The sequence below is a fragment of the Lynx canadensis genome, chromosome B4 (genome assembly GCF_007474595.2).
Source record: "Lynx canadensis isolate LIC74 chromosome B4, mLynCan4.pri.v2, whole genome shotgun sequence".
Classification (NCBI taxonomy): Eukaryota; Metazoa; Chordata; class Mammalia; order Carnivora; family Felidae; genus Lynx; species Lynx canadensis.
In genome coordinates, this window is record NC_044309.1 from 14608041 (window position 1) to 14626083 (window position 18043).

Here is an 18043-nt window from a genome sequence, read left to right on the forward strand (position 1 = left end):
CCATCAGTAGTGTTAGCTAGAGTCATTATGATGTCCATTACATCTTCCATACTTATACGTGGATATTTATACCTTTTGACCACCTTCCTCCAATTCTACCCCCCCGCCCCAACTCTGGTAACCACAGATCTGATCACTTTTTCTATGAGTGTGTGGGGGTGTGTGTGTGTTTGAGAGTCCACATATAAATGAGATTATATAGTATTTATATTTCTCTGACATTTAAAAAAAATAATTCATTTTGAGAGAGAGCACACACAAGTGGGGGGAGGGGCAGAGAGAGAGGTGAGAGATAGAATCCCAAGCAGGCTCCGCTCTGTCAGTGCAGAGTCCAATGTGGGGCTTGAACCCATGACCACTTAGACCTAAGCCAAAATCAAGAGTTGGACGCTTAACCAACTGACTACCCAGGTGCCCCATGTCTGACGTTTCACTTAGCATAGTGTCGTCAAGGTCCATCCATGTTGTTGCAAATGGCAGGACGTCCTTATTTTTATGGCTGAATAATATTCCAATGTATATATGCCACTTTTCGTTATCCGTTCATCCATTGATGGATCCTTAGGTTGCTTCTGTATCTTGGTTATTGTGAATCAAACTGCTGTTAATGTGAGGGTACATGTATGTTTTTGACATAGTATTTACATTTCCTTCAGATATATTCCCAAAAGTGGAGTTGCTGGGTCATATGGTAGACCTGTTTTTAATTTCTTGAGAACTCTCCATATTCTCCCATAGTGGCTGCACCAATTGACAATCCCACGAACAGTGCGGAATTGTTCTTTTTTTCTCTATATAATCATCAGTATTTATATCTTGACATTTACTGCTATTCATTCTAACAGGCATGAGGTGAGTTTGTCATAAAGGTCTTTATTGTGTTGAGTTCTGTCCCTTCTTTATTTCATTTGTCAAGAATTTTCATTGTGAATGGATATTGAATTTTGTTCAATGATTTTTCTGTGTCTATTGGATAATCATTTGAGTTTTTCTTTCATTCTGTTAATATGATATTTTACATTTATTGATTCACACTTATGATTTCATTGAACTTAAATCTCAGTTTTAGAGGAATCAACTCTTAACAATATTATGTATACAAATCTATGATTATGATATATTCCTGTATTTATTTATGCCTTTGTCTCTTAGCAGTGCTTCCCAGTTTTCGGTGTAGAGACTTTCATGTTGTTCTTTGGATTTCTTCCTAGATATTTGATGTCTTTTAATGTGACTGGAAAGGATAATGATATTTTCCAATTGCCGAATCATGTCTATAAAAATATAATTGTTTTTGTATATTGACTTTAAACTCAGCAAGTGGCTGAATTAACTTATGAATTCTAAATGTTTGCATAGATTCTTTTGTGTATTATTAATCATAATACTTTCCAATGGTCGTACATGTTATTTCTTTTTGTTGTCTTACTGTCCTGGCTAGGACCTAGACAGGGCAATGCTATACAGAAGACACATAATGGAAAGTAGTGATTCTCCTAAATTTGGTGGAGAGAGTGGTTAACATTTCACCATTAAGAATGTCTTTTGTAAACATCCCTTATATTTAAAACTTCATTTCTAAGTTGACTGAGATTTTTAGTTTTTATTAATTTAATTTTACTTTTAATTGTAGTTGACATACATTAGTTTCAGGTGTACAACATAGTGATTCAACAATTACATACTTTATGAAAGTACCAGTTACACACATTATGAAAGTAACTACACCATGATAAGTGTAGCTACCATCCGTCACCTAACAAAATTATTACAGTGTTATTGACTGTATTCCCTTTGCTGTACTTTTCATCCCTGTGAATTATTTATAACTAGAATTTTGTACCTTTTAATCCCCTTTACCTATTTCACTTACCTCCCTACTGTCCTCCACTCTGGCAACTACCAGTTCTTTATATTTATTAGTCCATTTCTATTTTTGTTCTTTTGTCTGTCTGTTTTTTTTAGATTTCATATATAAGTGAATCACATGGTATTTGTCTTTCTCCGTCTGACTTCCTTCAATTAGCATAGTATACTCTATGTCCGTCCATGTTGTCATAAATGGCAAGAGTTTACTCGTTTTCATGACCGAGTAATATCACATTGCATGTGTGTATACTACACCTTCTTTATCCATTCTTCTACTGATGGACTCTTAGGTTGCTTCCATATGTTGGCTATTGTAAATAATGTTGTAATAAACATAGGGGTGCATATATCTTTCCAAGTCAATGTTTTCCATGTTTTGGGGTCAATACCCAGAAGTAGAGTAACTGGATCATATGGTACTTGTGTGTTTAGTCTTTTTGAGGAAGCTCCATGCTGTTTTCCACAGCAGCTGCACCAATTTACATTTCCACTAACAGTGCACTAGAGTGCACAACAACAAGTGTTGTCAACACTTGTTATTTCTTGGCATTTTGATACTCTCCTGACTGGTGGGAGGTGATATCTCATTGTGGTTTTGATTTGCATTTCCCTAATTGGTGATGTTGGGCAGTTTTTCATGTGTCTATTGGCCATCTGTACGTCTTCTTTGGAAAAATGTCTATTGAGATCATTTGTTCATTTCTAAATCAGATTATTTATGGTTTTTGGTGTTGGGTTGTATTTATGTATTTTGGCTATTAGCCCCTTATTGGATGTATCATTTGCAAATAATTTCCTTTTAGTAGGCTGCTTCTTCATTTTTATAATCTTTTGAAACTTCATTTTATTTTAATTTCAGTATAGTTGACATAGTGTTATGTAGTTCCAGGTGTACAATAAAGCGATTCAACAAGTCTATGCATCACCCGTACTCATCACAACAAATGAGCTCCTTAAACCCCATCCCCAATTTCCTTCAATTCCCCTCCCCCACCTCTACTCTGGTAACCATCAGTTGTTTTCTGTATAATTATGAGTCTTTTTCTTGTTGTCTCTCTCTCTTTTTTTCCTTTGCTCATTTGTTTTGTTTCTTAAATTCCACATATGAGTGAGATCATATGTATTTCTGTCTCTGACATAGTTTGCTAACCATTATACTCTCTTGTTCCATCCAAGTTGTTGCTAATGGCAAGGTTTTATTCTTTTATGGTTGAGTAATACTCCATTGCATATATATGCCACATTTTCTTTATCCATTCATCTATCAATGGACACATGGGCTGCTTTCATAATTTGGCTATTGTAAATAATACTGCAATAAACTTAGAGGTGCATGTATCCCTTTGAATTAGTGTTTCTGTATTTTGGGGGTAAATACCTAGTAGTATGGTTACTGGATCAAAGGGTAGTCCTATTTTTAACTTTTAAGGAACCTCCATACTGTTTTCCACTGGTGACTGCACCAATTTGCTTTACCACCAATAGTGTCTTTTATAGTCACCACCACTTGTTTTTTGTGTTTTTGATTTTAGCCATTTTGACAGGTGTGAGGTGGTATCTCATTGTAATTTTGATTTGCATTTCCCTGATTATGAGTGATTATGAGCATCTTTTCATGTATCTATTGGCCATCTAGATGTCTTTATTTGGAGAAATGTCTGTTCGGATCTTCTGCCCACTTTAAATTGGATTATTTGTGTTTTGGGTATTGAGTTGTATAAGTTCTCTGTATATTTTGGATATTAATCCTACATCATAAATGTTATTTGCAAATATCTTTCCCCATTCAGTAGATTGCTTTTTGCAATTTAGTTTTATTATTTCCTTTGCTGTGCAGAAGCTTTTTATTTTGATGTAATCTCATTAGTTTATTTTTGTTTTTATTTCCTTTGACTCAGGACAAATGTCTAGGAAACTGTTGCTATGTCTGATGTCAGAAAAGTTATTCCCTGGGGCGCCTGGGTGGCGCAGTCGGTTAAGCGTCCGACTTCAGCCAGGTCACGATCTCGCGGTCCGGGAGTTCGAGCCCCGCGTCGGGCTCTGGGCTGATGGCTCAGAGCCTGGAGCCTGTTTCCGATTCTGTGTCTCCCTCTCTCTCTGCCCCTCCCCCGTTCATGCTCTGTCTCTCTCTGTCCCAAAAATAAATAAACGTTGAAAAAAAAAAAATTTAAAAAAAAGAAAAGTTATTCCCTGTTCTCTCCTCTAGAAATTTTATGGATTCAAGTCTCACATGTAGGTCTTTAATCCATTTTGAATTTGTTTTTGTGCATGGTGAAAGAAAGTGGTCCAATTTCCTTCATTTGCATGTAGCTGACCAGTTTTCCCAACATCATTTGTTGAAGTGACTGTGCTGTTTCCCATTGGATGTTCTTTCCTTCTTTATCAAAGGTTAATTGTCCATATAATTGTGGGTTTATTTCTGCATCTTCTATTCTGTCCTGTTGATTTATGTGTCTATTTTTGTGCCAGTACCATAATGTTTTAGTCACTACAGCTTTGTAATATAACTTGGAAGTCTGGAATTATGATACCTCCAGCTTTGCTTTGCTTTTCCAAAATTGCTTTGGCTATTTGGGATCTTTTGTGGTTCCATAAAAATTTTAGGATTTTTTGTTCTAGTTCTGTGAAAAGTGCTGTTGGTGTTTTGATAGGGATTGCATTAAATATGTATATTGCTTTGGGTAGCATAGACATTTTAACAGTATTTTTCTGCCACTCCATGAGCATGTCTTTCCATTTCTTTGTGTCATCGTCACATTCTTTCAATGCTTTATAGTTATCAGGGCACAGGTCTTTCAACTCTTTGGCTACTAGGTTTATTCCTAGATATCTTACTATTTTTGGTGCAGTTGCAAATGGGATTAACTAATTTCTCTTTCTGCAGCTTCATTATTAGTGTATAGAAATACAACAGGTTTCTGTACACTGATTTTATGTCCTGCACCTGTACGGAATTTGTCAGTTCTAGTAGTTTTTTCATGGCATCTTTAGGATTTTCTATTTAGTATGATGTCATCTGCGAATAGTGAAAATTTTACTTCTTCCTTACCAATTTGGATGCCTTTTATTTCTTTTTACTGTCTAATTGCTGTGCCTAGGACTTTCAGTACTATGTTGAATAAAAGTGCTGAGAGTGGACATCCTTGTCTTTTTCTTGAACTTAGGGGGAAAGCTCTCAGTTTTTCCTCATTGAGTATGATGTTTACTATGAGTTCTTTGTATATATGGCCTTTTTAAATTTTTTTTTAACGTTTATTTATTTTTGAGACAGAGAGAGACAGAGCATGAATGGGGGAGGGTCAGAGAGAGAGGGAGACACAGAATCCGAAACAGGCTCCAGGCTGTGAGCTGTCAGCACAGAGCCCGACGTGGGGCTCGAACTCACGGACCGTGAGATTGTAACCTGAGCTGAAGCCGGTGCTCAACCGACTGGGCCACCCAGGCGCCCCTATATGGCCTTTTTAATGTTGAGGTATGATTCCTCTAAATCTCCTTTTTTTGAGGGCTTTTATCATGAATGAATGTTGCACTTTGGGTCAAATGCTTTTTCTGCATCTATTGAAATAATCGTGTGGTTTTTGTCCTTTCTCTTATTGATGTGATATATCACATTGATTGATTTGCAAATATTGAACTACACTTGGATCTTGGGAATAAATCCCACTTGATGGTGGTGAATGAGCCAACAACCTTCATGTATCAGGCAGGCAGAAAGCCAAGCCATGTTCTTAGGATGTAAAACAAGACAAGCAAGAAGGCAATAGATTTTTGGCAGGGAGAAAGGATCAATAACCAATAGGTCTGGATTTGGAAAGGAAGAGACGATGTGAAATTTTATTCCCCGCCCCCCTTTGCTGGGCTTAGCAGGTAACCTATTTACAAAAACTCTTAAGGATTCTCCCTGTGTTTAAAAAATACTTTAACTGTGGCTTTTAGCTTTAGCCTTTGACTAAGGAGTAAAAGATACCTGAAAGATACAGGATCACCTATAGCCTTGGGTAAATTTTTTTAAATTTTTATTTTTTATTATTTTTTTATTTTTTATTTTTTTCCCATTTGATTATTTTGTAAATTTATTTTTAAAAAGTAACTGTTTACTAGTCTCTTCAGAGGGGAAAGGCCGTTCAGACAGAGGATTACTAGGATGAGTACTCAACTAAATGATAGAGGGAAACAGTAAGAGTTACATCAGTCTTGTAGTCCTTTGGTGTAGGTATCTTTTCAACTCTTTTTCATCAGCTTTTTTGGAATGAATTTCAGTGAAACTACTTGGGAAATTTGAAACCTTCAGGAGGCTTCTGCATGCCAATTGAATAGGTATCCCATTCCACTAGGGAACCCTTGTTTTCAAGTGCACTTCTTAAGTGATATTATCTAATTAGAACGATTCTCATACTGGCCATTGTATTTTTAGGTTGTAATTCCCCTGAGGGCTAGCTGCAGTTTGGTAGGACCCTAGCTTCAAATGGAGTTAACCCACATTTCTGTCTGGCCTAATTTTGGGCCCCCCTCCTGATGGTCACCAAGCCAAGTTCCTCAGGACATGAAATAAGCGTAGTAAGATACTGCCATTTTTGCTAGGTATCTGCAATTTCCGGGACTGAAGTTCTTAGGTGTACTGGAAAGCAGTGCTTTTGACTCTTGAGAATTTAAGGATCCCATTAACTAAGACTTTGGGTTTCTCAGAACCAAACTAATACCTAGAAGAAGGGATGTGCCTTAGGGGTGGAGACTGTGCATGATTTACAGTGTACTTCATTACACAGAAGTTTCTTGAAGTTGGTGGGAGACAGAGTGTCAATCTAACTCATGCTGTTGCCAAATTTTTCCATTATGGGAGGCTTCTTGAGGTCGTGAGCACCCTCCTCCTGTCCTTTAGGTATTTGACCTGTGCCCACCAATTTTTGCAGCTTTTTGGTCTCCAAGATCCCTGTTAGCCATAGCTTTTATCTACATGAAACAAGGCAAATGAATGTGGGCACCTTAATGTGTCAAAAGTAATCGAGAGATACTACTGTGTCCAGGACACAAGGCCCTTTGTGTACCCACCAGTTCCCATCGAAACTTACTGAGGTTTTCCACCTGGGGAATGTGGTCCGAAAGGCTAGAGGCTTAGCTCTAGCAGACCCTTCTGATGGTTCAGTTGGGCTCTGTGCAAAACTGCCAGTTCATGTGGGCTCCAGGCATTACCATCTGCCCTCTCAAGCTGACCTGTCCTGTAAAGGAAATCCAACTCCTTTGGGAGGTCAAAGTGCAAAAGTGACTGGAGCTCGCAATTGAGAGGTGCTTTCCCACAGCCCTCAAAAATGGCAAGAAAGTGAACTGAAAAGCTTCTCAGGTATCATGTCTGTGTTTCTTGTAGTCCCTGAATGCTGCTGGAGTTCACTTCAGATCCCGTTGCTGCCACCAAATCTGTTAAAGAACAAAAATTCAACCAAGTAAATTTTAAAGATCTAATTGTCTTTATTAAATGACTTATGAATCAGGCAGCATCCCATCTAGTACACAGAGGGGGACTGAGGAGTTGTATAAATTGGAAGGTTTTTATAGAAAGGATGGTGAGCCAAGAAAGTTATTAGTAAAATAAAAGGAAGGATTGTTTCAGGCAAGATCAACTTCCCTTATGGGGTAAGTCAGGAGATCTTATTATGCATACCATTTCATCTTCCTTTGGGGATGGAGAGGGCCCATGTGACCTATCAACACATTGATAATGATCAGAAAAGTCCTCACTTACCAGTTAAGAGAACGTTTCTGGAGGGGGTAAAAACTGCAGTTAGATTAGGCATTAAGCTCCAGTTTATTGGGTCTTAATCTAAGTCATACCATTTTGGGGCTGTGATTTTCTTTTTATCAGTTCTAATAGTTTTTGGTAGAGTCTTTAGGGTTTTCTACTTAAAGTATCATGTCATCTGCAAATAATGAGTTTTACTTCTTCCCTACCAGTTTGGATGACTTTCGTTTCTTTTTCTTGTCTGATTGCAGTGGCTAGAACTTCCAGTACTATGTTGAATAAAAGTGGAGAGAGTGGACATCCTTGTCTTGCGGCTAATCTTAGAGGAAAAGCTTTTAGCTTTTCACCATTGAGTATAACATAAGCTATGGGCCTGTCATATATGGCCTTTATTATGTTGGGTATGTTTCTCCTGTGCCTACTTTGTTGAAAATTTCTATAATGAATAGATGTTGAAATTTGTCAAAAGCTTTTTCTGCATCTATTGAGATGATCCTATGATTTTTATCCTTCATTTTCTCAACATGACTTATCTTGTTTAATTTGCAAATACTGAATCACTGGAATCAATTTCATTTGGTTGTGATGAATGATCCTTTTAATGTATTTTTGAATTTGATTTGCAATATTTTGCTGAGGACTTTTGCATCCATGTTCATCAGGAATATTGGTCTGTAATTTTCTTTTGTAATGTCTTTGTCTGGTTTTGGTATCAGGATAATCCTGGCTTCACAGATTGATTGGAAGCATTTCTTACTCTGGCATTTTTTTTTTTTTGGAATAGTTTTGAGAAGCACAGGAATTAACTCTTTTTGGAATAGTTTGAGAAGCACAGGTATTAAATCTTCTGTAAATGTATGGTAGAACTCACCAGTGAAGTCATCTGGTCCTGCACTTTGATTGCGGGGAAATTTCTCTTCCTTCCTTCCTTCCTTCCTTCCTTCCTTCCTTCCTTCCCTCCCTCCCTCCCTCCCTCCCTCCCTTCCTTTTCTCCCTCCCTCCCTCCTTCCCTCCCTCCCTTCCTTCCTTCCTTCCTTCCTTCCTTCCTGATTTAGCTTCGTTACTAGTAGTCTATTTAGATTTTCTGTTTTTTCTTGATTCAGTCTTGGAAGTTTGTACATTTGTAGGAATTTTTCCACTTATCCTAGGTTGTCCAATTTGTTGGAGGGTAATTTTTCATAATAGTCTCTTATAATATTTTGTATTCTTTCATGTCAGTTGTAACTTTTCTTTTACTTCTGATTTTATTTGATTTCTCTATTTATCTTGAGTAGTATGATTAAAGGTTTATGACTTTTTTTGTCATTTCTAAGAATCTGATCATAGTTTCATTGATATTTTCTATTATTTTTTTAGTTTCTATTTCTGCTCTGATCTTTATTATTTCCTTCCTTCTACTAATTTAGGGATTTATTCTTTCATTCTTTTTCTAGTTCCTTTCAGTATAAGACTAAACTTTTTTTTTTTTTAGACTTGCTTTTTTTGAGATTTTTGTTTTCTTTAGACACAGTCCTGTATTGGTATATACTTCTCTCTTAGAACTGCTCTTGCTGCATACCAAACATTTTGACCTGTAGTGTTTACATTTTAATTTCTCTCTAGATATTTTTTGATTTTTTTCTTTGATGTCTTATTTGAACTGTTGGTTATTTAGTAGCATATTGTTTAGCCTCCATTTGTTTGCATTTGTTTTAGTTCTTGAAATTGATTTCTAGTTTCATACTATTGTGGTTAGAAAAGATGCTTGATATAGTTTCAGTCTTATTAAATTTATTGAGACATGTTTGTGGCATAATGTGTGATCTTTCCTGGAGAATGTTCCATGTGCTCTTGAAAAGAATATTTTTCTGCTGTTTTGGATAGAATGTTCTGTATATATCTGTTAAGTCCATCTGACCTAATTTATCATTCAAAACTACTGGTTCTTTACTTTCAGTGTGGATGATGTATCCATTGATGTGAGATATTAAGGTTCCTTACTATTATTGTATTAATGTCAATTTTCCCCTTTATGTCTGTTAATATTTGCTTTATATAATTAGGTGCTCCTATGTTGGATGCATAGATATTCACAATTGTTATGTCCTATTGTTGGATTAATCCTTTTATCATTATGCACTGCATTTTTAAAACTCTTGTTACACTTTTTGTTTTAAAGTCTATTTTGTCTGCTGTAAGTATTGCTACCCAGGTTGTTTCCCCCCCTGCCCCCACTCTTCATTTGTATGCAACATTTTTTTCCATACCTTCACTTTCAGTCTGTATGTGTCTTTAGGTCTGAACTGAGTCTACTGGAGGCAGCATATAGATGGGTCTTTGTTCTTTTACCCACTCAGTCATCCTATGTCTTTTGATGGGAGCATTTAGTTCATTTTAAAGTAATTATTGATAGGTATGTACTTATTGCCATTTTATGTTTATTGCTTTCTGGTTGTTTTTGTAGTTCTTCTCTGTTCCTCTCTTCTTCTGTGGCTGTCTTCCATTGTTATTTGATGACTTTCTCTGGTGTTAGTTTGGATTGCTTTCTCTTTATTTTTTTCTATATGGATTATAAGTTTTTGGTTTGTAGTTGCCATGAGATTCATAATGTAGTGTCTTATGTACACAGTAGTCTGTATTAAGTTGATGGTTGCTTAAGTTTGAACCCATTCTGAAAGCACTGTTTTCCCACCTCTGTGTTTTATGTGTATAATGTCACATTTCACATCTTTTTGTGTATAATACTCTGGTGTTTTAACCTTTATGTTAGCTTTATAAGTAGCTGATCTACTTTTCCTGTGTCTTTGCTTTTACCAGTGAAATTTTTTCCCTTTATAATTTTCTTCCAGTTACAGCCTGTTCTTTTTCTACTTAAAGAAGTCCCTTTGGGGCACCTGGGTAACTCATTTGGTTAAGTGTCTGACTATTTTGGCTCAGGTCATGATCTCATAGTTGTGAGATCAAGCCTCACGTTGAGTTCTGTGCTGACAGTGTGGAGCCTACTTGGGATTCTCTCTCTCTCCCTCTATCTCTGTCCCTTCCCCACTTGCTCATGTGCTCTTTCTCTCAAAATAAGTAAATAAACTTAAAAAAAAAAGGAGTCCCTTTAATATTTCTTGCAAGACTGGTTTAGTATTGATAAACCCCTTTATCTTTTGCTTGTCTGAGAAGCTCTTGATGTCTCCTTCAATTGTGGATGATGACCTTGCCAGGTAAAGTATTCTTGATTTTATGTTTTTTCCCCCCAACATTTTGAATAGATCATGCCACTCCATTCTGGCCTGAAAAGTTTCTGCTGATAGATTAACTGATAGCCCTGTGGGATTTCCTTTATATGTTCCTTTTGTTGCTTTAAAGATTTGTCTATCTTTAATTTTTGCCATTTTGATTATTATGTGTCTTGGTGAGGACACATAATAATTGGGTTTATCTTATTTGGGGATCTCTGTGTGTACTGGATCTTGTCTGTTTCTCCAAATTGTAGAAGTTTTTAGCTATTATTTCTTCAAATAAGTTTTCTGCCCCCTTGTCTCTCTCCTTTTCTGGGATCTCTATAATAAAATGTTGCAATGCTTGATGTTGTCCCAGAGGTCCCTTAACCTATCTTCATTATTTTATTTAGGTGCTTTTAACTATTGAACTTGATTGCTTTCCATTAGTGTCTTTCAGCTAGCTGACCCATTCTTCTGCATCCTCTAATCTGCTGTTGATTACCTCTAGTGTATTTTTCATTTCAGCTTCTGTATTCTTCAGTTCTGACTGGTTCTTTTGTATTTTTTTTATCTCTTGGTTGAAGTTCTGAGTTTATGTACTGTTCTCTCAAGTCCAGTGAGTAATCTTTATGACCATTACTTTGAACTCTTCATCAGGTAGATTGTTGATCTCCATTTTGTTTAGTTCTTTCTCTATGGTTTTATCTTGTTTCATTTGGGAGATAGGCCTCCGTTTCCTCATTTTGTCTGACTCTGTTGGTTTGCATTTATTAGGTAGGTCGGCTATGTCTTTTCATCTTCAAAGTATTGTTCTTATGGAGAAGGTATCCTCTGGTTCCCTATAGTGCAATCCTCCCTGGTCACCAAAACCAGGCACTCCCAGGGGTCTCCTGTGGGCTGTGTGGGCCCCTCTGTTGTGACTGAGCCATGAGTGCTATGCACTCATTGGTAGGTAGTGTTTGTCCCCTGCATGGCTGGTTGAGAAGCCCTGCTACAGCTGCTGTGGGTGTACTGCTAGGCAGAATTTACCTACAGTGCATCTTGCTGAGGGCCTGGTTGCAGGTACGGCAGGTGCAGTGATTTTGGGGTTAGCTCGGTCCCGTCCCCAACGCAGAAGGTGATTTCAAAAGGGCTTGCAGGGGCAGGCAGGTGGGTTGCATGGGGCTGGTCCACAGGGGAATGCTGTGGTGGGGCAAGCTGTGCTAGTAAGGTAGATGGGAAGTGTCAGAAGTGGCCTCACAGGCATCTGGCTATCTAGGCTGAAGGGGGGCCCAGAAAATGGCATGTGCCAGCACTGCTGTTCCTGGAGAAAGCTCCTGCAAATACTTGCCCCTATAGCATACATCCTAAAACTAGTCAGTAAATCTCCTTTACATTTAACCTAGGCAGTTTTCAAACTTTGCTTGCATTGGGTCTTGTGGTGTTACACAGCATGCTGGCTCTTTAGAGAACTGGGTTCCTATTGCCCTCTAGCTCTCTTGGAGCTAAGTCCTGCTGATTTTCAAAGTCAGACATTATAGGGGCTAATCTTTGTGGTGCAGGTCTCCAGGGATGAGGATTCCCAGTGTGGGGCTTGACCCCCTTGTTTCGTCATGCTCATGATATCTCTCCAGTGGTGGGTAGCCACCCTGATGGTTTGGTTCCTTACCATGTCTCTGCTCTTCATTTTCTTTTCAACACAGCTTTCTCTTGACTTTAGTTGTGGAAGATCTGTTCTGCCAGTCTTCAGGTCATTTGCAGTGTGTTGCAATACATGTAGTCGTTTCTTCACTGTGTCAGTGGGAAGTGGTGAGCTCAGGCCTTGTCCTTTGCCATCTTCCCTCTCCTGAGATTATTTTAAAATCACGAATAGTTTTTTGTATCAAATGCTTTTTCTCTTTTGAGATAATCATATGGGTTTCTCTTTTATATCTGTTAACATTAGAAAAAATACTGATTTTTTAAAGTCTGAAATGAACTTAATACTTCTACAATACTATGTATTGCATATAAGCACGTGTACACATACACCTGTGAATTTACTCCTGGGTTTCATATTTGTATAGGATTTTTATGTCCATGATCATGGAAAATATTTGGTTGTAGTCTTTCTTGTGATGTCTTTTTCAGGTTCTGGGGTCCTCTCAGGGTCATTTTGGCTTCATAAAACCAATAGTTACTCTTTTGTCTATTTCCCAGGAGTACTTGTCTACAATCTGTATTGTTCTTTTTCTCAATGTTTGGAAGCATTACTAGTGAAGTCCTCTAGGCCAATAGTTTGCTTTGAGAGACAGCTTTAACATACTGATTAAACTCCTTTCATGGATGTGAAGTTTTCTTCTCATGTCAGTTCTGCTTTTTCAAATTAGCCCATTTCATCTAAATTTTTGAAATTATTGGTGTAACGTGCTTCATAATACCCTTCAGTTTACCACCTAGAGAATTTATAGTTACGTTTGCTTTTTCATTCTAATCTTAATTTATTTTTCATTTTTTCTTCATCAGTCTTGCTAGGTTTACAATTTTATCAGTTTTTGTTAGTGAGCCAACGTCTAGATTTGTTTTTTTCTTGTTCTAGATGTGCTATTTCAATTTTCTCCTTTCGTCTTTATCACAGTTCAGTATTTTTTAGTATATTCACAATTACATAACCTTACCACTATCTATCCCACTTATCATCCCCAAAAGAAACTCCATTAGCAGTTTTTCTCCACTTGTTTCCCTACTCCATTTATCCTCAACCGCTGGTGACTGGTAATCCCCTTTCTCTCTCCATGGCTTGCCCATTCTGGACATTTCACATAAATGGAATCATATATGTGGTCATTTGTGACAGTCTTCTTTAACTTATTTTAATATTTTCAAGGTTCATCTATGTTGTAGCATGTGTTAGTAATTCTTTTGTATTGTCAAATAATAATTGTATGTACATAATACATTTATTTATCCTTCCATTATTTGAAGGACATTTAGGCTATTGCCAATTTTGGCTAGTATGAATAACATCACTATGAATACCTACGTAAAAGTTTTTGTGTAAATATATGTAGCTAGGATTGAATTGCCGAATCATATGCTAACTCTGTATTTAGCTTTTTGAGAAACTGTAGAACTTATATTTTTAAAGTGATTTCATCATTCATATCCCCACCCACAAGGGACCCACTTTCTCTACATCTTTGCCAAGACTTTTTATTATCTCTTTGATTTTACATATTGTACTGCGTGTGAAATGGTAATTTGTGGTTTTGATTTTCCTTATGACTAATTACGTTGAGAATCTTTTAATGTGTTTACAGTATGGCTGTATGGGCATCTATGTATCATCCTTGGAGATACGTCTCTTCAAATCATTTGCCCGTTTAAAAATACCTGTTTTTTATTTGGTATTTTAAGAAACCATTGCTTTGAGGTCAAGGTCACCAAGACTTATTCCTGTTCCTTCTGGGAATTTTATAGTTTTTAGCTTTACAATTAGACTTCTGATGATTTTATTTTTTGCACATAGTGTGAGGTAGGAGTACAAATTCGTTCCTTTGCATGCGAATACCCTTTTCGAAAAATCTTGTTTACTTTCTTTGGTGTACTTTGGGTTTACCTTTCCAATTTCCAAGCCTTCTACTTTTCTAATGTATTTACAGCTGTTCATGTCCAAGCATTGCTTTAGTTACATCTATAAGTTTGACCCTTGGGTTATTCAGAAGTGTACTGCTTAATTTCCAAAGTTTTAGAGATTTTTCTTGACTGCTTTATGGTCAGCATATCGTCTATCTTGGTAAGCGTCCCACAGGCATGTATAAAGAAAACGGATCCACAGTTTTTTTTTCCAGTCATGTGAGGAAAGACCCTTCCAATCTCCCAGCTGCACCTGTAGATTGAGAAGGAGACAAGCTCTCTCCTCTGTGCTGTTTAAACTGTTCAGACCCAAAATTTGTAAAATGATTGTTCAATGACATGAAGTTTGGGGATGGTTGGTTAGGTAGCAATAGTAAAACGTATACGCTATTTTGGAGGCTCCATGTTTCTGAGAAAATCTGTGCTTTTTCATAATCCTATGGAATTTAGGACCCGAGTTTGTTTTATATACATTTGGAAGTAGCCAAGATTAACAACAGCCAAAAAGACATTGAACAGCTGTAATTTTAGTAGCTAGAATCACAGTCCTGAACATAATATCACCAAAAGTCATACATAAAATCGTGTGCCACTTTTTTCTTATGCTAAAGTCTACTTATATTAGAATAGTTAACATCTATGACAATTAAATAAAACCCCAAGTAAATTCACAGAGGAAATACACCTTCAGCTAAACAGTGAAGATAAAATTTAGTTCTCTTGACAAATACTTCCCAAGTGAAGGAAAGAAACAATTTCTGGCTATTCACATTTCAAATTGCTAGGCAACAAACCTGAAGTAAATTTCTCTAGACAGGATAGGTCTTCTGAAGCTTTGTCTACTCAGGTTCTAGCACTCCGGGCTGGCTAAGTTATAGAGCTCTTAGGTCAGCATATGGTTTGGTCTCACTTTTCAAGGCATTTGTTGTTGAGTACATCATAGAAAGCTCAAGAACTTTCTGCTGGGCAGAAACACTGTGAAGTATTAGTTTCTTCTGAGTAGCTAATGTAAGAAATGCAAAGCTACAGTTAAAAAAAGTGTTTATTTAGACCATCCACCAGGATAATAATAAATAATGCAATATACTAATGTAATAACAGATGTTCTCATGCATTTATCACATAAATATACAAGAAAGCTGGCTTACAGGCTGCTGGGACAAATTTGGAAAAGTGTATTTGGCAATACAGTTAACAGTGTTAAGACTATCAAACAGATTCTCTTACCTATCATTTTTTTGAAATATGTTCTCTATATATCAGTGAATAAATGGTAATGTTTCCTTATAGTTTCTACTTTTTATAAACATGCCAGAGCTAAGCCAATTGGCAAAGAATCCAGGTTGATAATTTGTTATTTATAGGTATTTCTAATGGAAACCAGATTTTAGAAAAGAAATGATTGAACTCTTCTGCCTTTCCATGTGGAGGCTGAAAGAGTGCAAGCCAGGATCACTGAAATAATAAACTGTGTCTGAATGAAATAAAAACCCAAAGTAGAAGTTTATAAAGAGTAACTCTGCTCAATATACAAATACTATATAGTATTAGGATGTTTTTAATTTGATAAATGACCAATTATCCGACTGTAAAAGTGATGAACTTTGATTAAAGCTTAATTTTGCTAGTAAATTTCACATAAAGAGTTAAAATAGGGTAACCTTTAACATAAAGCTTTAAAACAAATAATTTAAACTATCTTAAACACTGAAAATGTGTTTTTAATTGTTATTTACAGTTGATGATACCAGTGTATAGCTTAATGTAGCCAACCGCCTGTCCTGCATCCCTCTTTCAACATCTGCTATTACGAACTTTCTTCTACATCCGTAGGCAAGTTAGTTCAGTGAAGGAGAGCGATCTGTGGTCCACAGTAACTCAATGTATGGCCATTTGGTTTGGAGACAGCGTTTAATAGGAGTGTCATCTGTCTGTAGCATGGGATCTTCAAAACCCATAACCACTGCAGTCCCTTCAACATACATGACCTGTTGAACAAAATCAAGACACAAAGGTCAATCACTATTCTTAGCAAATTCTTATGAGGGATATGCTGACAAACAAGGTATTGCATATTGTTTCATCTGGAACTTGAATTTTACTTTGATAGAAATTATGAGCAAGAATGCCTGCTGACTAATGGGAAAATATATTTGGAAACGAGGGTGATAGGCATTGTAACTGAGAGCTTATCAGTTGATTTTTAGCTCATGATTTAAAGGAAACAAAAAGTCTATGTGAATCCTGAAGCACATGCAGGTTGTTTCCGATAATCATCCTTTAATTAACATACACCACGTGGAAGAAATGTTTATTTATATAACGAAGGCACTGTAACAGAAACAAAGGTATATATTCTGAATTTAAAAGTGTTAGGGTTCCAGAACTGGAGGCAACTTGAATGTGTGTCAATGCAATTTGCTTAGTAGAAAATGCTTGACAGATAAAACTAACCAGGTATTTTATATACAGTGGTAATGATCATATAAAATATACATGGGCAGTTGGATACTGGAAGAAACTTTAATTTACAATGAACTTTTAGAACTCTCTATGAAATAATATACTAATACCCGAACTCATTAAATGGGCTCACCGTGTACATTAAATGAGTCAATTTCATTTCGTGAAGAGAAACTCAAATTATAAAAGGAACAGATACAGACCGCCTTCTTCCAAAGTACGTATAAGTATTTTTATATATTCAGTGTTGGATACACATGATTGTAATTATGTTCGTCCAATGCAAAAGCTGTAAGCTGTTGGACTAAGGAGCCCAAAGAAACAAGTTTCTGTAAAAACACATTTGCATCTTTATTTTGGTTAATCTATTTCTACTTTTGATGAAAGAAACTTGAAAAGTGTGAATTGTAGTTTTACTATAATTATCAGATAAAATAGGACCTATTTTTCATAAGGAACGTCACTTGCTTCTGGCATTGGAGCAGACCTTCTTGGACAAAGTACTAGGACCTACCTCTGTGGCCTCAGCCAGCCTGTGGTGGCTGGATCATACTCCGTCCTACAGTGCCAGCATTCTAATGTTTGTTTATTGCCTCAGATATTTTTGGTAGGACCCTACCCTGTGGGAAGTAGTACTGCTCATCGTATTTCTGTTTCATATATGTATACAACTTAACAACATACATGCTTTGCTTTCTAGTACTTACATCCTGTTGTCCCATTAATACTTGATTTCGGATCTTTGTGTTAGTGAGATGCTTGTCATGAGCATGATTTGAGAACTTACTATATACAGGTAGCATGGCCGAGTAGACCAAGGACATTATTGGGAATCAGGAACTCAGTTCCAATCCCTGCTCTGCCAATGACTTGGTGAGTCACTTAATTTCCCTGTCATTGATGCCTCATCTGTAAAATATGAATAATACTTGACTTACCTTGCAGGGACTGTGTAGGCAAATAACTAATTAATGACCATACAATACCTCCTATTACAAGGTTATGTAAAACTTCAAAATCTAGAGGAAGCACTCATCAACATCTATAGCAAAAACAAAAAAAAACTTGGATGCTCTGTTCTAATTTATCTTGTGAAAAAAATCTTTGCACTCATATTTCGTTATGAAAAAGTAACTTTCAGTCTCAGTTTTAGATTTGATGTACACTACGATTGTGTATAGCCATCCTCAAT

The 18043-nt window shown here is 36.6% G+C and overlaps 1 protein-coding gene across 4 annotated transcripts in view; it reads right to left on the reverse strand.

The window, feature by feature from the left end:
• Positions 1–12847: 12847 nt before the first annotated feature.
• Positions 12848–18043, reverse strand: part of MINDY3 (MINDY lysine 48 deubiquitinase 3) — a 98732-nt gene continuing 93536 nt past the window's right edge. For all 4 annotated transcript variants that reach the window (XM_030323516.1, XM_030323514.1, XM_030323518.1 and 1 more), the window contains one exon: positions 12848–16376. In XM_030323516.1, the coding sequence (XP_030179376.1) occupies positions 16227–16376 (150 nt within the window). In that variant the 3' untranslated portion in view covers positions 12848–16226. The remainder of the gene's footprint in view (positions 16377–18043) is intronic.